The sequence below is a fragment of the Morus notabilis genome, unplaced genomic scaffold, assembly GCF_000414095.1.
Source record: "Morus notabilis unplaced genomic scaffold, ASM41409v2 Scaffold1219, whole genome shotgun sequence".
In the NCBI taxonomy this organism is placed as follows: Eukaryota; Viridiplantae; Streptophyta; class Magnoliopsida; order Rosales; family Moraceae; genus Morus; species Morus notabilis.
Genome location: NW_010360067.1, coordinates 512688 through 539698, shown reverse-complemented (window position 1 = coordinate 539698; position 27011 = coordinate 512688). Strand labels below are relative to the sequence as shown.

Genomic DNA, 27011 nt, shown 5'->3' with positions numbered 1-27011 from the left:
TTTCCAAACAATATTAGCTTAGCTAAATATAAATTAAAATTAGCTTACATGTAAGTAGTAATTAACAGTAATAAACAAATTCAAAGCAAAAAAAATTAACAAATGACAAACAACATTGATATGGACATGAACTATGAAAAAATGGGACTCAAGTTTTGATCATTCATGTGATCAGTTAATTAAATGCAGTGCAGACCCTGCGAATTTCACCCTGAGTTCCACTTTTGACTCCAATATTGCTCATCTTCACCATGGACTTGGCAAACTCCACGTTGAAGTTTAGGCTCTGCGCTCCTCTCACTCGCAAGAAGCGTTCGGCGATCGTTCTTGTGGAGGGATCAGTCCACAACAACTGATCAGACTGGAGGACTCCTCGGCCATTTCTCAAGTTTGTAAAGAAAGTGGTGTCAAAGCGGCCTGCACTTCCGGTGTCAAGATCGACCAGCCTCGCCCCGTCCCCGTTCTGGGGGCAGAGGGCTCGAAGTGTCGGAACGAAAGAAGGGTTGATGGTCGGATCTGCGCCGCTTGCAGTAGTAGTACTGAAGTTGTAGAGTCTGTTACTGAAGAACCGGCATGCAGTGGTACCAATAGTGTGTGCACCTGTGGTGAGAAAGTGATCAGTATATATATAATAAGCAAAATTTAATGGATACTTTTATACATCTTGAGTTATTTAGGCATACTTCATTTTACTAAATCGAGTTTTCAGTTTTAAGTTGCTACAGTTAAAAAGTTCTCAGAAAATGTCACACCTAACTTTTTTTACAACAGTTAAAAACTTTTAAAAAATGTCATATCTCAGCTTAAATTGAAAACTCTTCGAAGCGAACGGGGCCTTAGAAGTTTATCCATAAAACAAACTTTGCATATTATAGGGATTTTGTGTATAATGCTATAACAATAAAAAAAAAATCCATATTGTTAGTACATGTGTAATGGGGATTAATTTGAATCTTTTTTGTTATTCTAATGCAATTTTTTTCTTATTATATTACCCTTGAATAAGAATGACAAGTGCTAAATCATTACCAACTAGGGTGACGAGGTCTTGAGTGTTGAGACCCTTTATTGAAAACTTCTGTTCTTGCGCCTCAATGGATTCAGTAGGAGTAGGCAAACTGGAAACATCAGCTGCCAATGAAACTCTTCCATCTCTTCTTCCTGTAGGAACTTGCCAACTAAATCCTTTGGTCTGCAAAACATAGATTTATAGTACATTACGTGAGTAAAAATTCTTAAAAAAAAAAAAAAAATTCTTTTCAAGATAATTATGGTATAAGAGCAAGGTATATCAATTTTACCAAAACAACAGCATCACGAGCAGCAAGAGCTAGAATATCAGCGCAGGAAACGACACCAGGGCAGGCGGACTCGAGCTGTGTTTTAGCTGCGTCGATGGCGGCGTAGCCCGGAATGCCGCTGTTCGGGACGGTGCTCTTCTCGGTGTTTGGGCCGTCGATGAGGACGGAGCCGTCGCAGCCTTGGACGAAGCAGTCGTGGAAATGCATTCTCAGAATGCCGGGAGCTATGGCTGGATTGGATCGGAAATGAGACTCAACTGTTGACCTAACAATGACTTCAGCTCTAGGGCACGTTCTTGAATAGAACCCCACACGCGTTCCTTGGCCATGCACAAAGGTATTGGCAAGACCAAGCAACAAAAACATTAATACACAGACTGATGTTTTGAGGAAACAACAGGGACCTTCCATTGATGAACAATATAAATCTATCTGTTTGTGGTTCGAAAAATAATGAACAAAGATTCTTAGATTTGGGGAAAGACAAGAGTATGATCTTTGCTTGTTTTGAGTTGGGATGAGTTGAATAAAACTTCGATGCATGGAGAAGAATTTATAGGACGTGAAAGTCAAAGACGCAGAGAAAAAGAAAGTAGAAAGTAAGAAGAGCCGGCTTTAGGATAAGAGGAAAATTAATGTCTAAAGGATAAAACACGGAATTGAAATCTCAGTGGAATATATATATATATATATATATATATAGAGAATATTGTATATGGCTGGGGTATAGCTTGCTTTAATCATGTCATGGGAGGAGATTAACTGTAATCAACTGAGATATGCAACTTGCCTTGGCCTCTATATTGGGTGTGAGAAACTGTCAATATGTCATTTTCAATCTTATTTTATCTACATTATTTTATAAGTAAATAATGCTGGATGTACTAACTTAACACGAATCCTAATTTTTTCACCAACTAGAGTTAGTGGCGTGTATGTTACCATGTTTTTATATTGGTAGGTGTTTAAGATTATCACGTTAATTATTAATAAGATTGTATTTAAAGTAAAGATGATAGTTACCTATGAATAATTAATATCAAGTGTTTGGGATTTAAGTTGGTGTACGTATCACCACTCATTATAAATAATTGAACTATATGACTTGTGCTCAAAGCTATTATAATTTGGCCAGATTGTTACATAGATAATTTTATTTATAATTCAAACCTTTTTTTTAATAATATGCTTTTTTCTCATAGATTTTCATTTCCTTTCAAACTTATAAAATAAACGTATCACCAACTCAATTCAATATCATTTCTAAAATGATTTATTCTTCACCGCTACTAGAATTAAAGGTGGATACTGACTTTGCGCTCCTAAAACAGCTAATAAACTTGTTATTATTCCAGCGGGGATTAGCGATAAATTCATTTTAAATAGTTATGCACAATAACAAATAAAAAGAGATTTTTTTCAACAACTACAAAAACAAAAGTCAAGAAAGTGTAGTATTAGCCGGACCTAAAAAAAATATAATAGTACCTTAAAAGTTCCCAGCATTTATGTTTAAATAAGGACTGCTTGGTGTATTGTGAATTCCCTTAATCTTATGGCAAACGGCTATACGATTGTACGTATAATGTTTAACAATAGCTATGTTTAGACAAAAAAGTTTTTTTTTTTTTTTTTAAAAGATCAGACAGCAAGGACTCTAATAAGAAAATAATTCAAAGGTTTTTTTTTTCTTTTAAGGAAATTGTCCAATTTTGTTTTTGAAAAGGGCAAAAGAAAAGGAAAATCTAATGAAGAAAGAAAAAATGATGATTTTTCTTCACGCGCAAAAGTAGTTCAGGGCTTCTGCCAAATCATGCAAATTGCAATCCAGCTTGGGCATTGCATTAATTTCATCACGCGGTCTATATGTCCAATACATGCCACTAATTTTTTGTTACAATATTATACAACTTTGACAGTTTCTTCTTGTTTACGTTGGCCGTTTTGGCTTACTTTCCACATCTGCATTGATTAAAGATCGCTTCTCTGTGGGTGATCAATACAACAAATTGTCTGCTCGTAAGATTGGTCTAATGGAAGTTATTGGGAAGATCAATCCAATTGCCCTATCGACTTAAACTGCTGAGTCGTATTCATACTCATGTGTTCAATGTGAAGCATTTGATTCTTTAAAAAAGGCATTCTACTTCTGATGAGGATACAGTTGACTTTTCGAGGGTGAATTTTCTCCACCGTGAAGAGGACGATGTGGTGCAGAAGGCTCTAATATTTATGGCGGGTTAGGATCACCCTAAAGTCAAATAAGATAATTTTTCGGTTTTCATAGTCTTTTGGCGGTGTTAGATTTAGTCGAAAACAATGTGTGTGCGCATGAGTGTGCTTTCTTTATTTTTTTTTTTTCAAGACTCGTTACTACGCCATGACTTATGACATTTTTCAGTTAAACTCCATCGCTTAGGCCTTCAAAAGAGCATTTTTTTTTCTTTTTTAGTAATTTTTGTTTCTTTTTTAGTAATTTTTGTTTTTGTTATAATTTGACCTTGAAATTTTAGTATTCCAATTCCAATTGCGTTTCCTTATTCTTTGTCTCTAATAGTTTCAATATTTGTTTCCTGTTCAATATTGATTTTTTTTTTTTTTTACTATTTTAAAGATTCAAGGTAAAAATAAAAAAAAAAAAAAGGTAAAAAAGGAGCAAAATGAAGAACTAAATAAGATTTAGAACAAAAAGAATTATAATGAAAAAAATAAAATTTGAGGATTAAATAATAAAAAGATTAAAAAGGGACTAAAATAAAGAAATGAACAAGTTTTAAGGCAAAAAAAAAAACACGGAAAAAAATAAAGTCTCAGTGCAAAAATAAAAAAGGGTAAAAAATGACCAAAATGAAAAAATAAATAAGTTTTAGGGTAAAATGGACTAAAACAAAAAAGATAAAGTTTCAGGACAAAAATAAAAAGAAAAACAAAACGAAAAAATAATTAAGTTTTCAGGCAAAGGAATCAAAACGGAAAAAATAAAATTTGAGGACTAAAATAATAAAAGGATAAAAAAGGATGAAAATGAAGAAATAAATAAGTTACAGGACAAAAAGTACTGAAATGGAAAAAAATAATAATGTTTCAATGCAAATATTCCATAATATTTTTAGTGAAAAACTGGCAAATTTTTAATCTTTAATTTAGTGACTCTTCAGCCGATAAAAAAGTATAGAAACACATACACGAGATATGCCCTTCTAAAAAGAACTAATACAGACGGATACCTAAATTCAAATGTGATTTTACTTCAAAAAGAAGTCTACGAAGATCTTTCATCATTAATATGGCAATTAATAAACTCAGTCCAACTATAACTATAATTAATCTGCTATAAATACCCTACAAGGGTCCTTATTAGATAAGGTTCTTTTCAGGTCCTTATTGCGTTCGTTTTTCAATATTTTGCCGTTTCTTTGATGTTTCCCTTTCCGAATCTGTCGTTTTTCTATGCAATTGTTGGCCTTCTTTGTTTTTAAAAAATTAAAATACCATTTTAATATTATCAAAAATATATAAAAAGCATATTTCACTATGTATTCTTTTTAAAAGTTATAAAAATTATATAACAATTTTGAAAAACAAAAAAACAAAAATAAGTTTACCAAACATGTTTTCAAAAAAAAAATTTCACTTTTTTGTTTCCTGATAACAAACGCACCCATAGGTAATCAGTCATCTCAAATCATTAATAAAATGAAGCATCCACATACTCATATATGGTTAAAACATAAGAGTGTAATGCTCTTGTGATGGTGATTTCTACTCCATGATTCGACAAGTACTCTAGCAAGCTAAAGAGTAAGGTCCCGTTCATTTTACCGATTTGAGTTTGGAATTCGAGTTTTACTACAGTAAAAAACTGTCAGAAACAGTAACTTTTAACTTTTTTGCTACAATAAAAAGCTCTCACATAAAGTCACATCTTAACTCGAATTAAAAACTCATATCAGCGAACTAAACGGACCAAGTATTTCTAGGCCATTCGATATGTTAATTAAAGAGCATAATAAATATACTTATATAAAAAATGAGCATAACAAATAGCATTCATACCACTCTTGACATAACAATCTGTTAAAGTACTGTAGATTAATTATTAAATCATGTAAAGTTGTCCTCCAAAACTCCAAAATAATAAAACAACAATTCATCTAGATCTTTCTTAAGATTTTTAGGCCTAAACTATCCTCATAAAGTCAAAATAAATCATTGAAGGTAAGAAGGAGCTTAATTAACAAATTACAAGAACATCTTACAACGAAAACAAAAACTTTTTCTTCTGACAGAAACCGGTTGACGGGACCAATGACGTATTTTCAGGTCAAGAGAATTTGTTCTTTAAGCGAACTTCGAAAAATCATAACTAATTATAAAAGCGACTAATTTGTGCAAGTCAAAAAGCAAATGAAAACTTATGATGTTTAATTTGTGAATAATATATATGTATATATATCTAATATTTATATATATTACAATCCTACAACAAAGGATTTTCTAAATTCAATGGAAAAAACTCTTAGAGTTTTGTAGCCCCACGTAAATAGAAATAATTAAAAGTGTTTTATTAGTGTGCCAAATTTATTATCTGATGATAAATATTGATTTTTGTGTGTAAAATGTGATTTCACATTATTTGGGTCAATTAGAAAATTTTTAGAAATTGTCAAATAACCCAATTTGCATTTTCAAATACGTAAATCATGTAAATATTACCAGATTTTAATTAATTTTGCGCACAAATATTACACAATTAGTTTAATAAATCCACTAACATACCTTTTAATTTGTATAGCGTTACAAGTAATTTTTTAAGAAAATCCGTCAATCTCATTCGATTTTATAAGTTCATGATTTGAACACCAAGTTTGCATTAAATCTCGGCAACATATTCAGAAAATTTCTATAAAGAATAAGAACGAAGGAAAAATTCATAATACCTCGATATCATTCTTCCACAAGCTATAAAAGTCTTTCTCTCTCTTTGATTTCTCATGTAGAATTTTAAAATTAATCACAAGTGAACAATTAATAACCCCAACCCAAAAAAAAAGTTAAGCACATTGCAACAGTTATTATATATGTTAAGAGGGTAAAGGGTGAAGATAAAAAATTTAGGTGTCAATTTTCAAAACCCGAAAAACTTGGTTGACAAAAAATGCTAATAACCTTTAATCATATGCCAAGTCGTTTAAGAGAAATATATGACTGGAACAAGTAACTTATTCATTAATGAACCATTGATTTTCACGAAGTACATACATGAGTACTAAAAAAATACATTTTATCTGGATTAGAAACGCTAGGAGCAATTTTCTTTTCAATAAATTTTAAAACTTTTTGAGATCCTCCTTTCTCGAGCAAAAGTTTTGATCCCTTATTGGATTATTAATCAGCCAAAAGATTAGTCTTGTTTATTAGCCAATTAATTCATATAAGTTGAAATTGCTTTTCCTTTAGCTAACGGCTGAGCAGACTTTACGTATTTCACCCTGATTTCCGGTCTTGACTTCAGTATTACTCATCTTCACCATGGACTTTCCAAACTCTACGTTAAAAGTCAGTAATCCTGTTAAGCCAATGAAACGTTCGACGAAAGTCCTCGTAGAAGCATCAGTCCAAAGCTTCTGATCGGACTCGAGGATCCCCCTGCCATTCCTCAAGTTGGTGAAGAAAGATGAGTCGAATCTGTTGGGGCTACCGGTGTCAAGACCGACACGCCTTGTTCCGTCGCCGTTCTGCGGACAAAGCGCTCGTGGCTGCGGAAGGAAGGCGGGGTTGATAGAAGGATCAGCACCATTTCCCGTACGTCGTAGTAAAGTTGTATAGTCTGTACCTGAAGAACTGGCAAGATGCAGTTCCAATGGTATGTCCACCTAGTCACGAGAAACCACGTAATAATAGAAATGCAACTCATTAATTACATGATCATGTAAAAATAGAGTAGTATAAAATAGGATATAATAATTCCCATTGAAATATATAAAACGAATGTGCTAACCTGCTCTGATATCAATTATTCTCTCTCGATTTATATTTAAAAAAAAAAATTGTTTTGGATCATTTTCATTCTCTAATGACGTTTTATTTTTAACAGAACTTGTTAAAGTATAAAAATTATTGTTGGTCCACCTCCTAATAGCTTACGCTTTTGGGATGGATTGGTAAACTAACATAGTATTAGAGAGGAAGGTCCTAAGTTTATACTCCCGTAATTGCACTCTTTATCCCCATTTAAATTGTCATTATGTGTTGGGTCTTTAATATATCTCGGGCTTAAATATTCACGTGTTGAGCTTTCTAATTAATTTACTCACACGATTGCCCATTGTCCAGCCCACACGTAAGGGGGAGTATTAAAGTATAAAAACTATTGTTGGCACACCTCCTAATAGCTTAATCTTTTGGGATGGATTAGTAAACTAACAGAACTTAAGTGTTTTAAATACCAATTAAAGTCCGGCCAGCTTGGAAAATTGATCGAAATTATCAATGAATTTTGTTAGTGTGAAAATTCAAAATGTGTGCACCGTCAAATGTTATTTGACCAAAATTTTAATGATGACATAGCAATAGGTTAGGTAAGTGACTCAAATTGCTTTGAGAAAGTTAATATTTTGTGTTTTTTAGGTAAGTTACCGTTTTTTTTTTTTTTTTTGACAAGGGTCATTAGGAGTTTATAAATAAGTGTTTTGTGTAAGGTTTTATATATGTTCAAAAGAAAATGTGTGCTAAAATAAAAATGTAGAGAAAGAGTACATCCTTTTGAGAGAAAAGTGAGGAGAGAGATAGGCAAAGGGTGTAAGGAATTTTGGGTAGAGAGAGAAAAAGAGAAAATATTTTGAGTGTGTAATTCTGAAACTGTTAGTTAAGTTTTTCTTCATCTTCTGTGGACGTAAGAAATGTTTCTGAACCACCTAAATCTTTATCTTCTCTACTTTTCTATTATTTTTGTTTTAGTTTATAATTTTACTGCGTAGGTAGGTGTAGGGGTGTGTTTTTTCCCCAATAACAAAATATATATTGGCACAAGAAACGACACCAGGGCATGCAGCTTCGAGCTTGGACTTGGCGTCGTCGATAACTTCATAACCTCTTAAAGCGAGGTTTGGCCCCGTTGTTTTCTCTGTGTTGGGTCCATCGACAAGTATAGACGCGTCACAGCCTTGGACGAAGCAGTCATGAAAATGCATTCTCAGCAAGCCGGGTGAGACGGCGGGATCAGACCGGAAATGTGATTCCACCGTCGACCTAACTATGAATTCAGCACGAGGACACGCAAGTGAGTAGAATCCCACACGTGTGCCCTGGCTCTTAACCGACGTAACGGCCATAACAAGCACGTAAAGCACTATGATAAAGTAGTACTTTCACTTTCTCGCTGAAATATTATTATTGCCCCCCATTGACAAGAAATGAGACGAAAAAAATGAACGTAATTTGGTTTGGTTTCGCTATTGGGGATAAGTGCGTACGTACGTACGTACGTGGTTTGGTTTGTTATATAAGAATTATAAGATATATGTGTGTATTTATAGGTGGTGAAAGTCAAAGCACTTGGAAAAAGAAGTATGGGAATTATTTGGATATGTGAAAGCACAGAAAATATATGAGTAGATTTTTGTTATGTATCGGATTTTAGATTTCGTCGAAGTCTTAGCCGTCTGAGCTGCAACTTAACTAGCATACTTTTACGCGTGAGGAAAAGTCGTTGCTTAGTTTACTAACTGTTTTACTTGTAACTTTGTTGCTTTCTGTAGTAGAGGAGACACATGCTGTATTCCAATGCCAATCCAAAGTTTTTGGTTTGCTAATTAAGAAACCCACTTGTTTGGTTGTTAATGTCAACCATACATCTTTAGATTAGTTGACACCAACTACGACTTAATATTTATTCCACCGTCGGAGGACTACCTAAGAAACTGGTATTTTTTTTGAAGTTTATTTCACTAAGCTTCATTTTTCATTATTGTTTCCCGATGTTGGGAGAGAGTTATTGAAAGGAGAGTAAGGGCCGCAACTACCATCTCAGATAATTAATTTGGCTTCATCTTAGGCAAATCAACCATGGAAGTCATTTTTCTTCTTAAGATGCTGATGGAAATGTATAGAAAAGACAAGACGGACCTACATATGGTCTTTATAGATTTAGAAAAGACATATGATAGGGTACCGAGTGAAGTTTTATGGTGGGTGCTAGCAAAGAGAGGAGTGCATGTGAGGTATATCAAGGTAATTAAGGACATGTACGATGGGGTCGTCACGAGTGTGAGAACTACTGGAAGCTACACGGCAGAGTTCCCCATTTAGACCGGCCTTCATCAAGGATCTGCTCTTAGTCCTTATCTTTTCACTATTGTGATGGATGAGCTGACAGGAGAAATCTAAGATAAAGTTCCTTGGTGTATGCTTTTTGCGGACGATATAATTTTAGTTGATGAACATAGGGAAGGAGTTAACCGTAAGTTAGAACTGTGGAGATAGACTCTCGAGACGAAGAAATTTAAGTTAAATAGGACAAAAACTGAATACATGCATTGTAGATATAGTAACTCAAGTAATCAGAGTAATGGAATTTCTTTAGATGGTGTAGAGATAGGGGCTTCTAGGAAGTTTAGGTACCTTGGGTCTATAGTGCAGTACGAAGGAGATATAGAAGAGGATATTTAACATAGGATTAGGGCAGGGTGGGTTAACTGGAAGAATGCTACGGGAGTTTTATGTGATGGCAAGATGCCTATTAAGTTGAAAGGAAAGTTATATAGGACTGCAATCCGGCCAACTATGTTATATGGTAATGAATGTTGGGCCATTAAGAGACAACATATATGTAAGATGAGTGTGGCAGAAATACGTATGTTAAGATGGATGAATGGCCATACGAGAATGGATCGCATAAGGAATGAAGTTATTCATAGTAAAGTAGGTGTAGCACCAATAGAAGATAAGGTGCGCGAAGGCCGCTTGAGGTGGTACGAGCATGTCCAACGTAGACCGCTAGAAGCACCAGTTCGTGCTTGGGAGGACATTGTTATACCTAATACTATGAGAGGGAGGGGTAGACCAAGAATTACGTGGACCGAAGTAGTTAAGAAAGACATTCTAGATCTAGGCCTTCAGAAAAGTCTAATTTCGAATGGAGCTGCGTGAAAAAGTGAAATCCATATAACCGACCCTAATTAAGTTATGATTAAGGCTTGTTGTTATTATTGTTTGTTGTTGTTGTTGTTGTTTCCCGATGTTGGAAAAGAAAATATTCACTAGGTTGATTAATTTCTACAACGTTAAATACAACCAAAAGTACTATTTTATGATATTAGAAATGCATTCGATTCAATAAAAAGTATAATGAGACTAGTTTTGCCTATGATTTGTTGATACGATGCGGAAGGATATAGACTTTATGGCGCGTTTGGATCATTTCAAAGCCTAATAAAATAAGTTACGGTTTTCATAAGTACTTTGGATAATGTTGGATTTAGATGCAGAATATGTGCTTTTTGGGTGGGAATGGGCGAACGCTTTTCAGGCAAATTTCATCTTTTAAGCCTTTAAAAATGCATTTTTACCATTTTTAGTAATTTCTGTCATCGTTATAAGTCCACCTAGAAATTTCATATTCTAGTTCCTATTGTTTTTCCTTATTATTTATGTCTGATAGTTTCAATTATTATTTCCAGTTCCAAATTTTCCTTTCCTGAAGGCTTTAATATTTTTATTATTTTTTATTATAAAATTGACTAGTTTCTAGTTTTCATTTTGCCTATATATTTATGCACTATTTTGTAATGAAAACCGGTTATGGTTGATGAAATTTTGAGTTTTGTCTCATTTTCTTCCAATCCCCGATACTCTTTGTGAATTAGAGAAAAATTTTGTTACTAATTTCTGATATTTTGTGTGATTCAATGGTCTTGAACTAATTTTCTTGACATATCAACAGGTTAACTGGTTTAGCTTTTTACTTACAATTGTTTCGTGTTTTCTAATTAAGCTTCCGCTTCATCACTTTTATATTTAAATAAGTTAACCACTTGTTTTTTTAATATAAAATTATCTAAAATTGATCATATATGACATTTAGTGCTGCGCCTATATACACTTGAACAATATGTTTAATTGGTTGTTAACTTTGTTTAATAAAACAAAATAGGTTATAGTTTTGATTATATAAAAAATACTACGAAAACAATAATTAGTGTCCTTATGTAGACTCCTGATGAAACTATCACATAAGGCAAGTCGTTCTTTTCTAGCAAATTCTTGCACTTCTATATATTTGGTTGATCTTGTTCATGTGGACGTATTCTTCGTACCTTTTAGCTTATAAAACCAATTTGCATGGTTGGGTCAATGTCAACCTATTCTTGAATTGGATATAATGGCTGATTGGTTAAATCTTCAATGCTGAATTAGGATTGATCCAAAATATATTTATATCTATATATGTCAACGCATCCGACGAAGAGTTTCTACTGTAGTGCTGGAAGATGTAAATATTACGTGCAGCAGCTTCAGTTATAGAAAAGGGAATATTATGTTTGATAATTAAGTCAATACAGACTTTATGATAGTCGCAAATGACCATGAATGAGAATTGGATCCACCAGTAAAAATAAATGTGGTACAAAGGCGAATACGAGTGTCAATTCTCAATGCAAAAAGACCTGTTTGACATATTAATAATTGAGCTCAACAAAAGCTCGTTTAATAAAATCACTACGGTTGATGGATAAAACCAATCAACTGATATCAAAAGACCCATAACACTAAGGTCTCTCACAACACACATAGGATCAAACCTGGTTCAATAAACCTACCAAAGCCTAAAACAAGAACTTTCATCGCATAATCTGAACTGGAACATAATAGGGAGCCTTATAGGGTATTTATAGTTGTCTATTGGGAGCGAGTCTATTGGTAGTTGCGGAGGTGAGCGCAATCATTAGCCGGCTGACGGAGGTGCACGGGTGTCTTGGATGGCTACCAAAGGTGACTGAGTCTGTTTGGCGACGAGCAATCAAGGTTGTCTTCTTTGGTGGAGGTGCGATAGTTAAGCGGAAGCTGAGAGAGTAAGAGAAAGAGGAGATGGCACTCTTGAGAGGGAAATTGCAAAAGAAAACGAAATGCCATGTTTAGAATTGATCCCGTTTTTATTTTTTACGTTTTTGGAGAAAGAAAAAATGAAACGTTTCTAAAACGGCGTTTGGTGCAATAAAGACAAAAAATAAAAATGAAAATAATTTTTTGGTTTAGTGTAAAATGAGAGATAAATGAAAAATGACTTTTAGTCGTTTTTCATTTTTTGTTTTTTTTTCTCCTCTCTCTAGTAGAGAGAAAAAGAGAGACATTAATAAGTTTTTTTATATTAAAAATAATCTCTTGATAAAACTACCAAACGCATTTTTAAAAATAATTTCTATCTGAGATTGAAAACGTTTTTATTTTTATTTTTATACAAAAAATAAAATTATTTTGTAACGAGTTTCAAACGCACCCAAAAAATGTATAATACTTTTAGAACCTGCGCAAGCACATATTGTTTTTGAATATTTTTAAAGCCGGGCTTCCATTGCTCGTCTTCTTTTATTCTTTTCTAAAGACGGCCAGTATCTATTCGTCTTCTTTTTTACTTTTTTAAAGACGGGCAATGCAACCAACTTTAAAAATAAAAAGTAACACCGGCCATTTCAAAAACTATTGTTATAAATTCATAAACAACAATACACTTTTAAAAACAGATTATAAAAATAACAAAATACAAAAATTCTGCCCCCTCCTGTATGTTTTCCGTGTTTTTGCCTATGTTTAACATCAGTTTTACGAAGAACCGATGTTAAAAATTACCGCGCCCCGCCTTTTAAAATGCTTTTTGTAGTAGTGAATGCTCATTAATAATAAAAAATAATCGAGTCAATCAATGATTGACCGCTGAGTCAATCAATAATTGACCACTGAGTCTATCACATTGAACGTTGAGTCTATTAGTGATTGACCAAAATGTTCATTTTTATAATTTTACAAAACTTTGGCCATTTAAAAAAAAAAAAATCTCCTTAAAAAAAGGCTATTTGTGCTGAAATCCCCTAGTAATTTGATGTGGCAGAAAATGGAAGAGTTTAATTGCCACGCTTCATAATTATCCTATGCACGTTATATTTTATGATTAGCTATACTCTGTCTAGTAGTATTAAAGTAAGAGCATTTAGTATACAAATGTTAAATGTTAGTATTTGGTAGGAAATCACTCTTAAATACTGTTAGAACGAATCTAACACTAAGGCACAGAAAATCCACAAAGAACAAAACAGTAAACAAGAACACAACACCAGGATTTATACAGGTTCGGCCAAAATGTTTGACTTATGTCCTATTGAGCTCCTCCACAAGAGTTGTTCCACTATCAAGAAGAAGAATACATTTCAGATCTCACAATTACACTCTTGAACAGAGAAATCCCAAATACCCAAGAAATTACCCAAGAAAATCTCACAGTGTTTTACAAGGTAAACTCAGAGTAAAACTCTCTTTACTGATTTTCTCTCACCAAATTGTACAGTCTCTCTCTCTAGATTTCTCTCTCTGAAATTAGGAAACAACTGAGATCCCCAAAACTCTCGAGCCCTAGAACAAACTGTATATTGGATATATATATATATATATACACACCCGTTTAGAAGATGATAGCACAGCACCGACTCTACAGCCATGTGTTGCTCAGCTACTTGCTGCAACTCAGCATTAACAAAACGTTGCGTTTTGATGCACTGCTTCCAGAATAAACGACTTGCAGTATTACTCTTCACCAGACATAAACGAAATGTCGTTTATGTTATTTTCTTCTTCTTGTTATTAATAATGAGTTTAGTTCAGAGATTATTCCTCGCAAATATAATTTTATTTTGATGTTAAATTTACTACAAGCTATATACTTAATGGCAAATTCATAAAACTTCTATTGAAAAATTTTCCAAAGTAGATTTATTATTTGAAATAACATTATCTATTGAAATACAAATAAAAACAACATATCAAATAATATCATTATCACACTTTAGTAATAGATATGTAATTCACATTAACATTACGAGATGGTCCAAGTATGTTAATTGTCGCGCTTGAGTACGGTATAGCTCACCACATGCACCAAGCACGAATTCCAATTTCTGAGAGAGAACAATAATACAAGAGGTGCATTGAATATAGAAATTAGAAATATTGATACTTCGACCAAACTATGTGTAAAAAAAAAAAAAAAAAAAATGAAAGAGATATTGTAATTATACTCCACTATTATTTGCGCGGAGAGAGAGAGAGAGAGAGAGAGAGAGAGAGAGAGAGAGAGAGAGAGAGAGCGAGAGAGAGAGAGAGAGAGAGAGAGAGAGAGAGCGAGAGAGAGAGAGAGAGAGAGAGAGAGAGAGAGCGAGAGAGAGAGAGAGAGAGAGAGAGAGAGAGAGAGAGGAGAGGAGAGGAAATCGTGTTTTAATTGTGGTTTTTGAAAGAAAAAGAAAGAAAACGACATTGACTTATCCTCACGCGCAAAAACAGGTCCAGACATTGTATTATGCAATCCAGTGGAGCACTTCGTTTCACGACAATATATCACCAACTCCAGGGCGGGCTATATATACAAAATAATCTACATATACCCTATCTACAAACGTCGTGCCCACTATTTTTTTGGTTTTATTATGCGACTTTGACTTCCTTTTCGTTAAGTGATCCCTTCTACAATAGCCACTTTTTCTTACCTTCTCACTCTTATTTGACCTTCCACTCCTCTATAAATTCATCATCATTTCACTCTTCCAAAACCACGAGCCAAATTAAGCACTTTGAAAAAAACACATAATAGAGTAGAATTTTTACGTACGTAGTTTAATTGTTTGCTCTCACTAAAACAAAGCCTTAATCTCAATATGGAAGGCATTTCTTGTTCACTCAAAACATCCATTTGGGCATTGCTTTTGCTGAACCTTGGTTTTGTTGCCACCTTGGTGCATGGCCAATTAGGAACACGTTTTGGGTTCTATTCAAGTACGTGCCCTAGAGCCGAAGACATTGTTAGTTCAACAGTTGAGTCTCATTTCAAATCCAATCCCGCCATAGCTCCCGGCTTACTCAGAATGCACTTCCACGACTGCTTCGTCCAAGGCTGCGACGGCTCCGTCCTCATCGACGGCCCGAACACCGAGAAGAGCACCGTCCCGAACAGCGGCATTCCGGGCTACGACGTCATCGATGCTGCTAAAACCCAACTTGAAGCTGCTTGCCCTGGTGTCGTTTCCTGCGCCGATATTCTCGCACTCGCTGCACGTGATTCTGTCGTTCTGGTAATTAATGGCACTACCTAGCTTAATTTATAAATAACAAAACCATTTATCTTGTATAATAAAATTATAAATACTTGAAACGAAGCCATATTGATATAGCAGTACTACTCATCCACAACATATAGCACTCTAACGTGTATGTGTGTGTGTGTGTCGATACATACATACATACATATATATATATATATATTTGACAACTTGTGTTTTTGTTTACAGACGAAAGGAATTAAATGGCAAGTTCCCACTGGGCGAAGAGATGGACGAGTTTCATTGGCGTCTGATGTTTCCAGTTTGCCTGGCCCTGCGGAATCCATCGATTCCCAAAAGCAGAAGTTTGCAGCAAAGGGTCTCAACACTCAAGATCTCGTCACCCTTGTTGGTAATAATAAACTGATAAGAATTAATGTATAATAATTTATAATTAACATATTCCCCTTGCGGTCCATTTTCCTTTTACTTATTTTGAACTAGGAAAAAATAAATAAATAAATAAAGAATGAGTTGAACATAAAGTACAATTTTACTTGTGAAAGTAAAAGTTTAGAATGTTTTACGTATAAGAAAATTAAAATCATAACGATAACGATTACAGCATAATTGTAGCATGAACACGTAGAAATCATTTTAATAATTACTTGTAATTTTTCTATTCTTAAAATATTTAAAAAAATGCTATTATGTTAGACCAAAACTAATAACAGGTACTCGTTTATGGACAAATTTTGGATAGTGATAACACATGAAAATGCTAATAAAAATGCTATTATGTTACACTTTGGGTTAAAATTGACAAATTTGTTCTCTTATATTAACAGGTGGACATACCATTGGTACGGCAGCATGTCAATTCTTCAGCTACAGACTCTACAACTTCAGTGCCACCAGCTTAAACGGCGCGGATCCAAATATCAACTCCGCCTTCGTTCCTCAACTTCAAGCCCTCTGCCCGCAGACTGGCGACGGCGTGAAGCGGGTCGATCTTGACACCGGAAGTTCAGCTCGTTTCGACACCAACTTCTTTGCGAACTTGAGAAATGGAAGAGGAATTCTCGAGTCCGATCAGAAGTTGTGGACTGATCCCTCCACAAGGACGATCGTCCAACGCTTCTTAGCGGGGAAGGGACCACAAAGCCTAAACTTCAACGGGGAGTTTGCCAAGTCCATGGTGAAGATGAGTAATATTGGCGTCAAAACTGGGACTCAAGGTGAAATCCGCAAAGTCTGTACGACAATTAATTAATAACTGATCATATGTGATCTACCAAACTCAATTCCGCGATCACTTCATAGTTAATAAGAAAAATGTATTGTTTGGCAATTAGGTGGCTCAATCGATGGTTATTTATTTGATGTATGAGAAGAAGCAGCAAAGTGTAAGCAATAATATTATTTGGTTACGTACATGAAAGCTGCGTATTATAATGGTTTGTATCATGTAGATTATTGACTAAAAAATCAAAAATGCTATACTGCTCCTTTTAAATTTCGTTTATTTAGTCTTCATTCGATTTACATATTCGAATTTTTAATTCGAACTGAGATGTAATATATTCTAAGAGTTTTTAATTGTAGTAAAAAAAGTTAGATATAACATTTACTGAGAGCTTTTAACTATAGAAACTTAGAATTGAATACTCAAATCGGTAAAATGAATGAGGTCTTAAGTCTCGTTCATTTCACAAATTTGAGTTTTGCTGCAGTTAAAAGCTATCATAAAAAGTTATATCTAACTTTTTCTGTTATAGTGAAAAGCTCTCACATAAAATCACATCTCAACGAATTAAAAACTTGAATCCGCGAACTGAACGAAGGCCTTAAATTCTGTTTTGCTTTGTTTTTATTTGGTTTTGATCTTTCCTCCGACAACTCCGGATGAATTAGTTTTCAAACGTGTCAGTCAGGCAACCCTTATCACCTTTTTCTTTTTCTTTCTTTCTTTTTTTCTTTTATTTATTTATTCATTTGTCTGGCTGAGGATTAACCGATTAACTAGTAAGCAAATTAATTTTATTTGGATGAATTTTTTCAAAGGTGTCTTGTGTTTGCTTATGATGTTATTCTTTTCTGCAAGTCTATTAGAAAAATTAATAAAAATAAAAAGTTAGATGTTAAAAGAAAAAAGATATCTTTCATTTTGAAGTAATTTGGAGTATACATACTTTTTTAAATTTATAGATGTTAATTCGTACTTCATTTTTTTCAACTATAGTATTTAAATTTTATCAAAAAGATTTAACAAATAGGTTGAATATAAAATAAAAATTAAATTTGTACAAAAAGATCAAGTAAAATACTGATTAGTTCAATCCAATCTAAACTGGTCTTAATGGCATTGGATTAAATTGGATAATACATTAGTAAATATTAAATTGGATTGGATGTAAATTTTAAAAACTAATCTTTAATTGGATTAATTATTATATGACTGAAATAAGTTGGATTAGATTGAATGAACACCACTAACTTCTTTTTTCCCCTTTTCCTAGTGCTTACATTATTGAAAATATATATAAACAATGTTATATGATATCTTTTTGCCCCTTTTCCTAGTGCTTACATTATTGAAAATATATATAAACAATGTTGTATGATATCAAAGGCTAATAAAAAATGAATCTCACATGAAGTGATTTAGCGGTAGAGTTCACCTTTTATTATATGATACTTAATGCTACTGTTAAATATTGTTATAATAGTATAGTCCAACAAGGTCTATGTATGTCATAATCCACTTGGAATAATTAATATGTATCATGTTTCAATAATTCTAGATATTTTCTTTTCCCGAGCTCTACTTAAAACATAACGAGTTTATTTTATAGTGATGTAGGGAGTCGTTTCATAATAAAGAGAGGGTTGGAATATTCAAGATTTTTAGGCATGTTTACTTTACCTATTTAAACTTAAATTATTAATTCTGTTATAATATTTTTTGAAACATTTAAGGAACCTGCCACATACTTTAGGAGTGGATTGACTTACTAAAACTATTACAAAAAGTACTATAGTGAATCATTTAGGAGACGTTTAGTTCATAAATTAGAATCATGAGATTAGAATCATTTTTTATTTACGTATATTTTTTTATGATAGAAAACACTATAGTAAACCATGAACCATGATTCAAAGCATGGTATAAATCTCCTTTCTCCTTAAATTATGTCCTGACTAAAGTACCCTTAAATTAAATCTAAGGTTCTTATCTCTCTTTCTCTCAATCACTTCCCAGCCGCCTCCTCCTCTTCTCTCTCTCTCACTTCCGGCAACCAAGATTCTTCACTCTCGCTAGCGCTTCCGGCCATCAAGGTTCTTCACTCTCGCAGGCGACATCTCTTCGGCTTGATCGAGGGAATTTCGAGCGACATGCTTGCAGATCGAATCGCCAAATAGATCAACGTAGATGTCATCGTGGGAAGCAGATCGACCAACGTCGCGGTGCCGTTGCCATGGGTCGCTTTTTCATAGTGCTCCGCCTTTGTTCAGCCCTTGCCGCTTCTTCTCTTACCATCGTTCCTTCCTCGTCATCAGTTCTCATAGATCCCGTGTCTAGCTTCTCAGATTTACGGGCCAGCGAGATCCACTTCCTCTTTGGTAGGACGGCGTGCAAGGCGCGATTGCGGCGAGGAAGATTTACTGCGGCCGGATATGCAGGGAACTTTTTGTGGTGGCGAAGGGAAGTGAACCACCGATGTTCCGCTACCGCCGCCGTGCCGAGGACATGTTTGTTTTTGTGCTAATCTATTTGTCATTTTTTTTTTTAAAGAAATTGTATAGATTTGTGTATTTTGTGAAGGTTTTGTGCTTTTCTCTGTATTATTTGGTACTTTTATTAATTTTTAGGTATTCTGGCACTAGAACGGTTAGATTGCCGCCAATATCGGCACTTGTTGGCCAGTTATTGGTGGTATCTCGGCTAGATACCAGTGGTATCTCGGCCAGATACCTGGTATTGTGGTCGGATAGTGATGAGTATTTCGACCGGACACCCATCAATATCCTAAAGATATATTTAATATTCTAAATCTAGTGTAATAACATGGTTGTGGTATTCTCTACAATAGTTTATATATCCTGTCATATGTCAATTTAAGCTTAAAACCTATGGTAATTCCCTTTAAAGCTCGTGTTTTCTTCTCACAAAAAAATTTGAATTTCAAACGTCAGAATTAAGAATCATGATTTGAGTATACATTTCAAATTGGTCATTTCCTTCCAAGTGAAAAGGAAGCTCAAAATATCTCAATACAATGCCATATCTTTATGGTAGGATATATATGCATGTTTTTCTCCATCCTGAGAGCTATTGTAATTAACTGTTGGATTAATATTTTAACATGTACATGTCCGCGCACATTAAAAATTTACAGCGTGTAATATGAAAGGGCCCTACCTTGTAATTGAAAAACTAATCCAAGTTACATAGTTTCAGTGGATAAAGTAAAATAACCTTTTCCACCAAATTCGAGCAGAATTTTATCACACAATTTAGTATATAATACTTAGTGACTTTGATGCGGTGTAGAAGAATTTCACTTTTAGGGTGCGTTTGGAACATCTCAAAGCTAAATGAGACAAATTTTCTAATTTTCATGGGGTTTTTTAGCGATGTTCGATTTAAACAAAAATATGTGTTGTATGGGTTAAAACAACTCACTAAACAATTTTCGGGTAAATTCCATCGTTTACGTCTTCAAAAGGGCGTTTTTTCCTTTTTAGTAACTTCCATCTTTGTAATAAGTTGACCTAAGAAATTCATATTCCAGTTCCAATTGCGTTTCCTTTTTCCTTGTGTCTGATAGTTTCAATTCTTCTTTCCAATTCAAAATTTTTCCTTTTTTGAAAAATTTCATATTTTTTTATTTCAGGATAGACTAGTTTCTAATTTTTGTTTTGCCCATATATTAAAACGCCCTATTATAATAAAAACCATTTCATTTGAATAAAATTTTGAGTTTTCTCTCAATTTTCTCTTAAATTCTAGTATTTTATGTGAATTAACAATTTTTAAAGGAATTTTTCTAATATTATATGTAAATCAACATACTAACTGATTTATTTATTTTATTTTTCTTAATTAAGCTTCCACTTCATCAGACTTGAATATACTATCGATCCACAGCATTGTTTCCGTGATGATAACGACAGGTCATTTCATGCTGCTTACACTATTAATTATTGTATAGCAAAATTTGTCTGTGTCAAGGGCTTGTTGATAATGCCATGTCCATCTCGTCTCCGCACGTGTATCACTACAGGTCCATACATGGCAAGGACTTATACATGTCATGGATGATATAAATGGCATGTATATTGACCTGTCTATAAACAGGCTTTTAATCTTTAATGTCCAACAAAAATTTGTCTATCTACAATATGCACTAGGAAAATGTTGAGCCAGGGACTTAGGAGAAAAAAAAAAAAAAAGAAGAAGAAGAAGAAGAAGAGAGAGACACTAATCCATGCCGGCCGATTTGTACCATAAGAAAAAAAATTCTTCCAACAATGTCATTGCTATCGTGTTTGAATAATACATATATCTCTAATAATATAATGATATTAAGACACCGAATAATAGTCATTGGTAACCGTTATATCACAATGTGATGTTGAAAATTCCAACAATAGTTAATAATATTCAGAGATATCCCGCTTGATACTTATAGGTTTGTTAGAACCTTTACAAATAAGTATAAGAATGATATTGGTGTTTGTTTAATTCACTGCAATATCTTCTACTAGCACCGCTTCTAGGAAATCATGTGGTGGTTAGGAATCATACTTTTAGCTCAGACAATTATGCGAGAAGAAAAGTCAAATTCTATTCTAAAAAACTAGCTAGAAAAGTTTCATTTTTAATAATTTGATATAAGAAAGCCAAATTTTCAGCAAAATATAAGCTAGTTTCCTTTTTTTATTTTTAATTATCGGAATTATTTATTTCTGCAATCTTATTTTTAGTTTCCTGCACCGTTTGATGTACAGTTTAACTTACAAATATAATATGTGAGTCCAATCATATGTAACAAGTAGAAGCTTTTTTATGAATGAATTTTAAATTTTCAATCTTTTGTGAATAAACGAATAATTTTGATGCCAATCTCTAATATTCTATGTGAATCAACGGACTTTAAAGCGGTTTTATTATTAACGTTTTGTGTGAATCAGCAGGCTAACTGATCTATCTCTTTGATTTTTATTATTCTAATATTTCTTATGTCATCCTCTTTGTTGTCGTGAAAACATTTTCTCTTGCTTCATGGTCGCTGTCTCCTCTCGGTAGTCTTTGCTTGAAGAGCTTTCAGTACTGATCATACATTGTGCATTATTTTTTCACAAGACCTTCAAAGATGCGCAATTTGTTTGTTTGAGAATATTGACAAGAGACTTGTCCTTTTCATCAAGATAAAATTAATCTTGAATTCCATGAATGCCTTGGAAGACTTGCCAATAATCAATCCGGTCATATCAGTTTTGACCAAACCAATAAGCAAGGTTTAAGCTATGTTATTAACAACATGAGCTGTCCTAAGTATGTCATTGAAATCACATATAATTATAATTTTTATTAATGTTAGTTTCACGGAACAAGAGATTATCGAAAACATTACTAAGGCTTTTGAAGTTACTAATATTTTTAGATCAATTGATTCTGGTACCTAGCTAGCTGGAAAACCTCATTATAAGGAGACAAAACAAACAGACTTTCCAACAATAACAAGCAGAAAGATCCAACAATAAGGAGTCAAATAACTTTCCTCGTTTCTGTCTTCAACATTAAAGAAAGACATTAAAGAAAGTCTTCTAGCTGTAAATATGGGATTTCAATGAGAATGTTTTACGATTGCTTCGAGCTAGCCACACCTTGAAGCTAATAATTTAACCTATCATGATTTTGATGTGCACTTACTCCACTCTCATTTCGAAATCGGAAATAATGGCGAAAAGCTCTCCATTGCCCTTCAAATATTTCCTTGTGATCACTTCCCTTCTTTTGTTACGCAGCTTTTCTTTAGCCCAAAATGACTCTCCAGCATTGGGTTACAGTGTGAAAGAAAGACAAGCTCTTTATGCTCTGAAGGCTGTTTTTAACAGTCCTTTCCTAAATGGAGTCTGGAATGGTCCTCATTGCTATAACAATGCCTCACAATGGTACGGAGTTCGATGTAATTCCAATGGTCATGTTACAGAAATAGCTTTGGATAATATGGAACTCAGGGGAAATATAAGATCCAATGCCTTTACTGGTTTCACTGAATTGTCTGTTCTGAGCTTAAAGAGCAATTCTGTAAGCGGTACTGAGATAGACTTCTCTCCCAACCGCAACTTGACTCGTGTCGATCTCTCGGGAAACATGTTTTCGGGGCAGATTCCGATTTCCCTTGTGGGAATTTCAGTACTAGAGTCACTGCTTTTGCAGGGCAACTATTTCACCGGCACAATCCCGGAATTCAACCAATCTAGCTTGAAAGAATTCGACGTCTCGAACAACAATCTAAGTGGCTCAATCCCGAAAACTCGAGCTCTCCAATTGTTCGGTCGCGATTCGTACGACGGCAATCCTGGATTGTGTGGACCGCCTTCTTCAACGCCTTGCAACTCCATCAAACACGACGCAGCAGCAGAAGCACCCTCGGATGAAAAGACTGATCAGGGCTCCTTTTTGCAGTCCCTCAAGCACAATTTGAAAGCAATCTTATTATTACTCAACGCCGTTTTAATAGCATTGGTGATATTTCTATGTCTTTTCTACTACAACAAAGCGAGGAAGCTGAAGAAGATGACGAGAGAATATAAGGAAAGAGAGGAATTAAGAACCGAGAAAAGTGAGCTTGATCAGCTGAATATCACGGAAGTAGAAGGAGATCATAATCGTCAAAGATCAAGGGCAATTAGTAATAATATTAGAAATAATATTTCCGGACAAGGGAGAGGAAAGCTTGTATTTATGGCGGATAATAATAACCATGGCCAAGGAAGTAATAGTACTTTTGATATGAGTGATCTTCTAAAGGCGTCTGCTGAAGGGTTGGGACAAGGGACTTTTGGGAATTGTTACAAGGCAATGATGGAAGGAAAGCCTGTTGTTGTGGTGAAGAGGCTTAAGAATTTGAAGCCGATGACGGACGACGAATTTTCGAAGCAGTTGTTGGTGATTGCAAACCTTAATCACCCTAATTTGCTGTCATTTCTTGCTTACTACAACAGAAAGGATGAGAAGCTCTTGCTTTACAAGTATGTGGAGAGAGGAAACCTGTTTGACCGTCTTCATGGTGAGTTCATTTCTTGTTACTAGCTATTTGATTGCTTGAGTCTTGGGATTGTTATTTCTAAATTAATGTTAGTTTTTTTAGATGGGAAAAATTTTGTGCTCCAGTTTGTTATAATTTTTTTCTCTATTTATTGGCTAATAAATTAGTGGGCGTTACTTCTTAAAAGAATTGCAAAATAGTTATAGGCTAAAATATTGGAGTGTGTTGGGATTTTTTTAGTTAAAATTCTTGAGAAATTGATTTAATGAGTGTGCTACAATGCTCTAATAAATTTGTTGTTTGTTCTTAACTAACAAAATCATTGCACTCCGATTACTTCGTTGGTCTCTTACCTTTTTTGCAACTTCAAGTTAAGAATTTGAGTTGAAAAGTAAATTTATATAAAAGAAAATATTGTAATAAAAAAGTTAAATTTTTTGAATTTTTGTGAGAGAATATACTGTAGTAAAAAGTTTGAGTTGTAATTCAAATTGTGATGCTTAAATTGTTGCACGAGAAATTAATATTGTTATATGTTAGCCTATAAAAAAAATTAAAAAAAAAAAGTTGTACAACGGAACAAATTTACGTTGATTGACAAGAAACAAATCAAACTTGCAGGAGGAAGACGGAAGGGAGAGAAAATTCCATTCCGATGGGCCGGACGACTAAACGTCGCTCGAGGTGTAGCTCGAGCCATGGAATACCTACACCTCAACACCACATTTCTTGCTCCTCACGGAAACCTAAAATCCACAAATGTCCTTCTTGATTCCAACGACATCGCCCTCGTCTCCGACTACTGCCTCGGTTCTCTCGCCGCCCTTCCCGTCGCAGCTCAGCGCACAGTCTCCTACCGATCTCCCGAATACCAGTCTACGAGGCGAGTCTCGAAAAAATCCGACGTGTGGAGCTACGGCTGCCTCCTTTTGGAACTCCTCACAGGAAAAATCGGAGCCTACACGGCACCACCAGGTGTGAGGGGTGTGGACCTATGCACCTGGGTGCAAAAGGCCATTAGGGAGGAATGGACGGCGGAGATTTTCGACGCGGAGATTGCGGTGAACCGGAGAAGCGCTGTCCCCGGGATGCTGAGGTTGCTAGAGATTGCCTTGCATTGCGTGGAGAAGTCGCCGGAGAAGCGTCCGGAGATGGCGGAAGTGGCGAGGGAGGTGGAGGAGATACAGTTTTTGGATCAGTCGGAAGACGAAAACGATCAATCTTTAGAAAGATCATACACTACTGATGATTCTATTTCCTCTGTTGCCTCGGGAAAGGCGGGAGATATTGATCAGAAGTAGAACATTAACGCTTGCATTTCGTTTTTTCAACGGTAGGGAATAAAGAAATTTGGCAGCTGATCATCAAGATAAATTATTCTGTGTTTTTGTTGCATTAGAATTGGACTTTGTACTTGACGAGAAAGTATATATGTTTGTTCACGGCAAGTGTGCGATCAGTGATTGTTATTAATAAAATGGGAGATAGATTTATTTTTCCAACATCCGTAATCTTGTAATTTCAGAATTTTCTTGGAAGTATCTAGTGTTATATCATTCTCTCTTTTTGGCCAACAGATATGTTAACTGATCAAATTGCAATTATTAGTTCATAGATTTCTAAAGAGATGAAAATTTGTTTTTAAGTTTTCGTGGGAGAAAACACTTTAAAAAAAAGTTTAACCAAAAAATTAAATATAAAAATATGAACAACTTTAGTGATCCTTTGTCCCCAAATTAATGCTCCGTGCCAAGCGAAAAAATAAAAATTCAAAATAATCTTTTTAGAGGAGGAGCCATAGGTATTGTTATAACACTATATATGCTATAATGTCACACGTTCAAATTAGGTTAAGATGGAAATAGCTCTTATTAATAAGAGAAATCTCATATTAATTTAACATCATTGAACATAATGTCACTAAAATAAGTGACCGGGGTACTATTATAATTTCATAAATTTAGGTGACCAAGATATTACTGTCACGCTATTATTATTGCAACACTATATAGCGTCATCGGTTTGTCCGCTTGGAAAGACATACTTAGAAGATTGAGAGACTTTTATTTAGATTTGCTTATCATGATTTTCCACAAATTTAGGTGACCAAGGTACGTGTTGTCATACTATTAGTATTGCAAACAATATAACATTAACGTCAATATATAGAAAACCCGTTTGCTTTGATGTTTTCTTACTAGTGTCCTTGGTTGGAAGGATATTCCCAAGAATATCATGGATCGGTCAAAACTCTACTTTAATTTTAAATTTTTCAATCATTATTTCACGAATTTGAGCAACCGAGGTGTTATTGTCACACTGTTACCAATGTAATGTCATTGTATAGTGATATTACATTGAGATCGGGTTAATCCACATTAATAGGTGAATTTAACTTTAATTTTGATTTTGCTTACCATAATTTTAGAAATTTCGTAGTTCAAGGCACTATTATCGACCCAATATTATCGACCCAAAGATTGATCTGTTTAGAAGATCATGTACTAATGTGCTTAGTCGGAACGAGCTCCTTAGAGGATTGGGAAACGATCTGCTTAGAGGATCGGAAATTAGTCTGCATAGTCGAAACGATCTACTTAGAAGATCAGAGATCGGTCTGCATGGTTAGAACGATCTGCTTAGAGAACTGAGGGCCAATTCGCTCGATGTGTTGATCTGCTAGACATGATCTTTGACCGGTACTCATTACGACCAGCCTGCTTGGTCTGAAAAATAGCAAGCAATTCTACACAATTATGAAAATTACATGCTAAGTTATTTGTCCACTTTTGTCTTCCTTTTATTTTTTCCACATTGCCGCCAAATTAAAAGTTTGTATAATATCACTAACCCTGCTAATGATTTTCGCTTTCAATATATCATTAAATTTGTACATATAAGGAGATGTTAGATGCACTTACCTTGACGTCTTTAAATAGTTAGTTAGTTCCTCTGACACTACAACAAAAAAGCTCATTTGCGGCGACATCATGTCGTCGCAAATATTTTATTTTCGACGACATATTGTCACAAATTTGTCATCGTAAAAAATCTGACGCAAATAATATATTTACGACGACATAGTTTTGAAATGTCATCGCAAATATATTAGCAACGACAGTCGTCTC

The 27011-nt window shown here is 34.4% G+C and overlaps 3 protein-coding genes and 1 pseudogene across 3 annotated transcripts; 2 read left to right on the top strand and 2 right to left on the bottom strand.

Annotated features, from left to right (window-relative positions):
- On the bottom strand, positions 1-1822 carry LOC21400233 (cationic peroxidase 2). Its single transcript, XM_024164109.1, has 3 exons — positions 1302-1822; positions 1030-1192; positions 1-600 (listed from the first exon to the last, which is right to left on the bottom strand). The coding sequence occupies exons 1-3, from the start codon at positions 1710-1712 to the stop codon at positions 176-178; spliced, it is 999 nt and encodes a 332-aa protein (XP_024019877.1). The 5' UTR covers positions 1713-1822; the 3' UTR covers positions 1-175.
- Positions 1823-6757: 4935 nt separating this feature from the next.
- Positions 6758-8635, bottom strand: LOC21400232 (annotated as a pseudogene).
- A 6496-nt stretch (positions 8636-15131) lies between these two features.
- LOC21400231 (cationic peroxidase 2) lies at positions 15132-16952 on the top strand. The gene is made up of 3 exons (XM_010095879.2): positions 15132-15634; positions 15851-16013; positions 16450-16952. The coding sequence occupies exons 1-3, from the start codon at positions 15221-15223 to the stop codon at positions 16872-16874; spliced, it is 1002 nt and encodes a 333-aa protein (XP_010094181.1). The 5' UTR covers positions 15132-15220; the 3' UTR covers positions 16875-16952.
- A 5616-nt stretch (positions 16953-22568) lies between these two features.
- Positions 22569-25184, top strand: LOC21400230 (probable inactive receptor kinase At2g26730). Its single transcript, XM_024164126.1, has 2 exons — positions 22569-23904; positions 24505-25184. The coding sequence occupies exons 1-2, from the start codon at positions 22569-22571 to the stop codon at positions 25182-25184; spliced, it is 2016 nt and encodes a 671-aa protein (XP_024019894.1).
- Positions 25185-27011: the final 1827 nt, after the last annotated feature.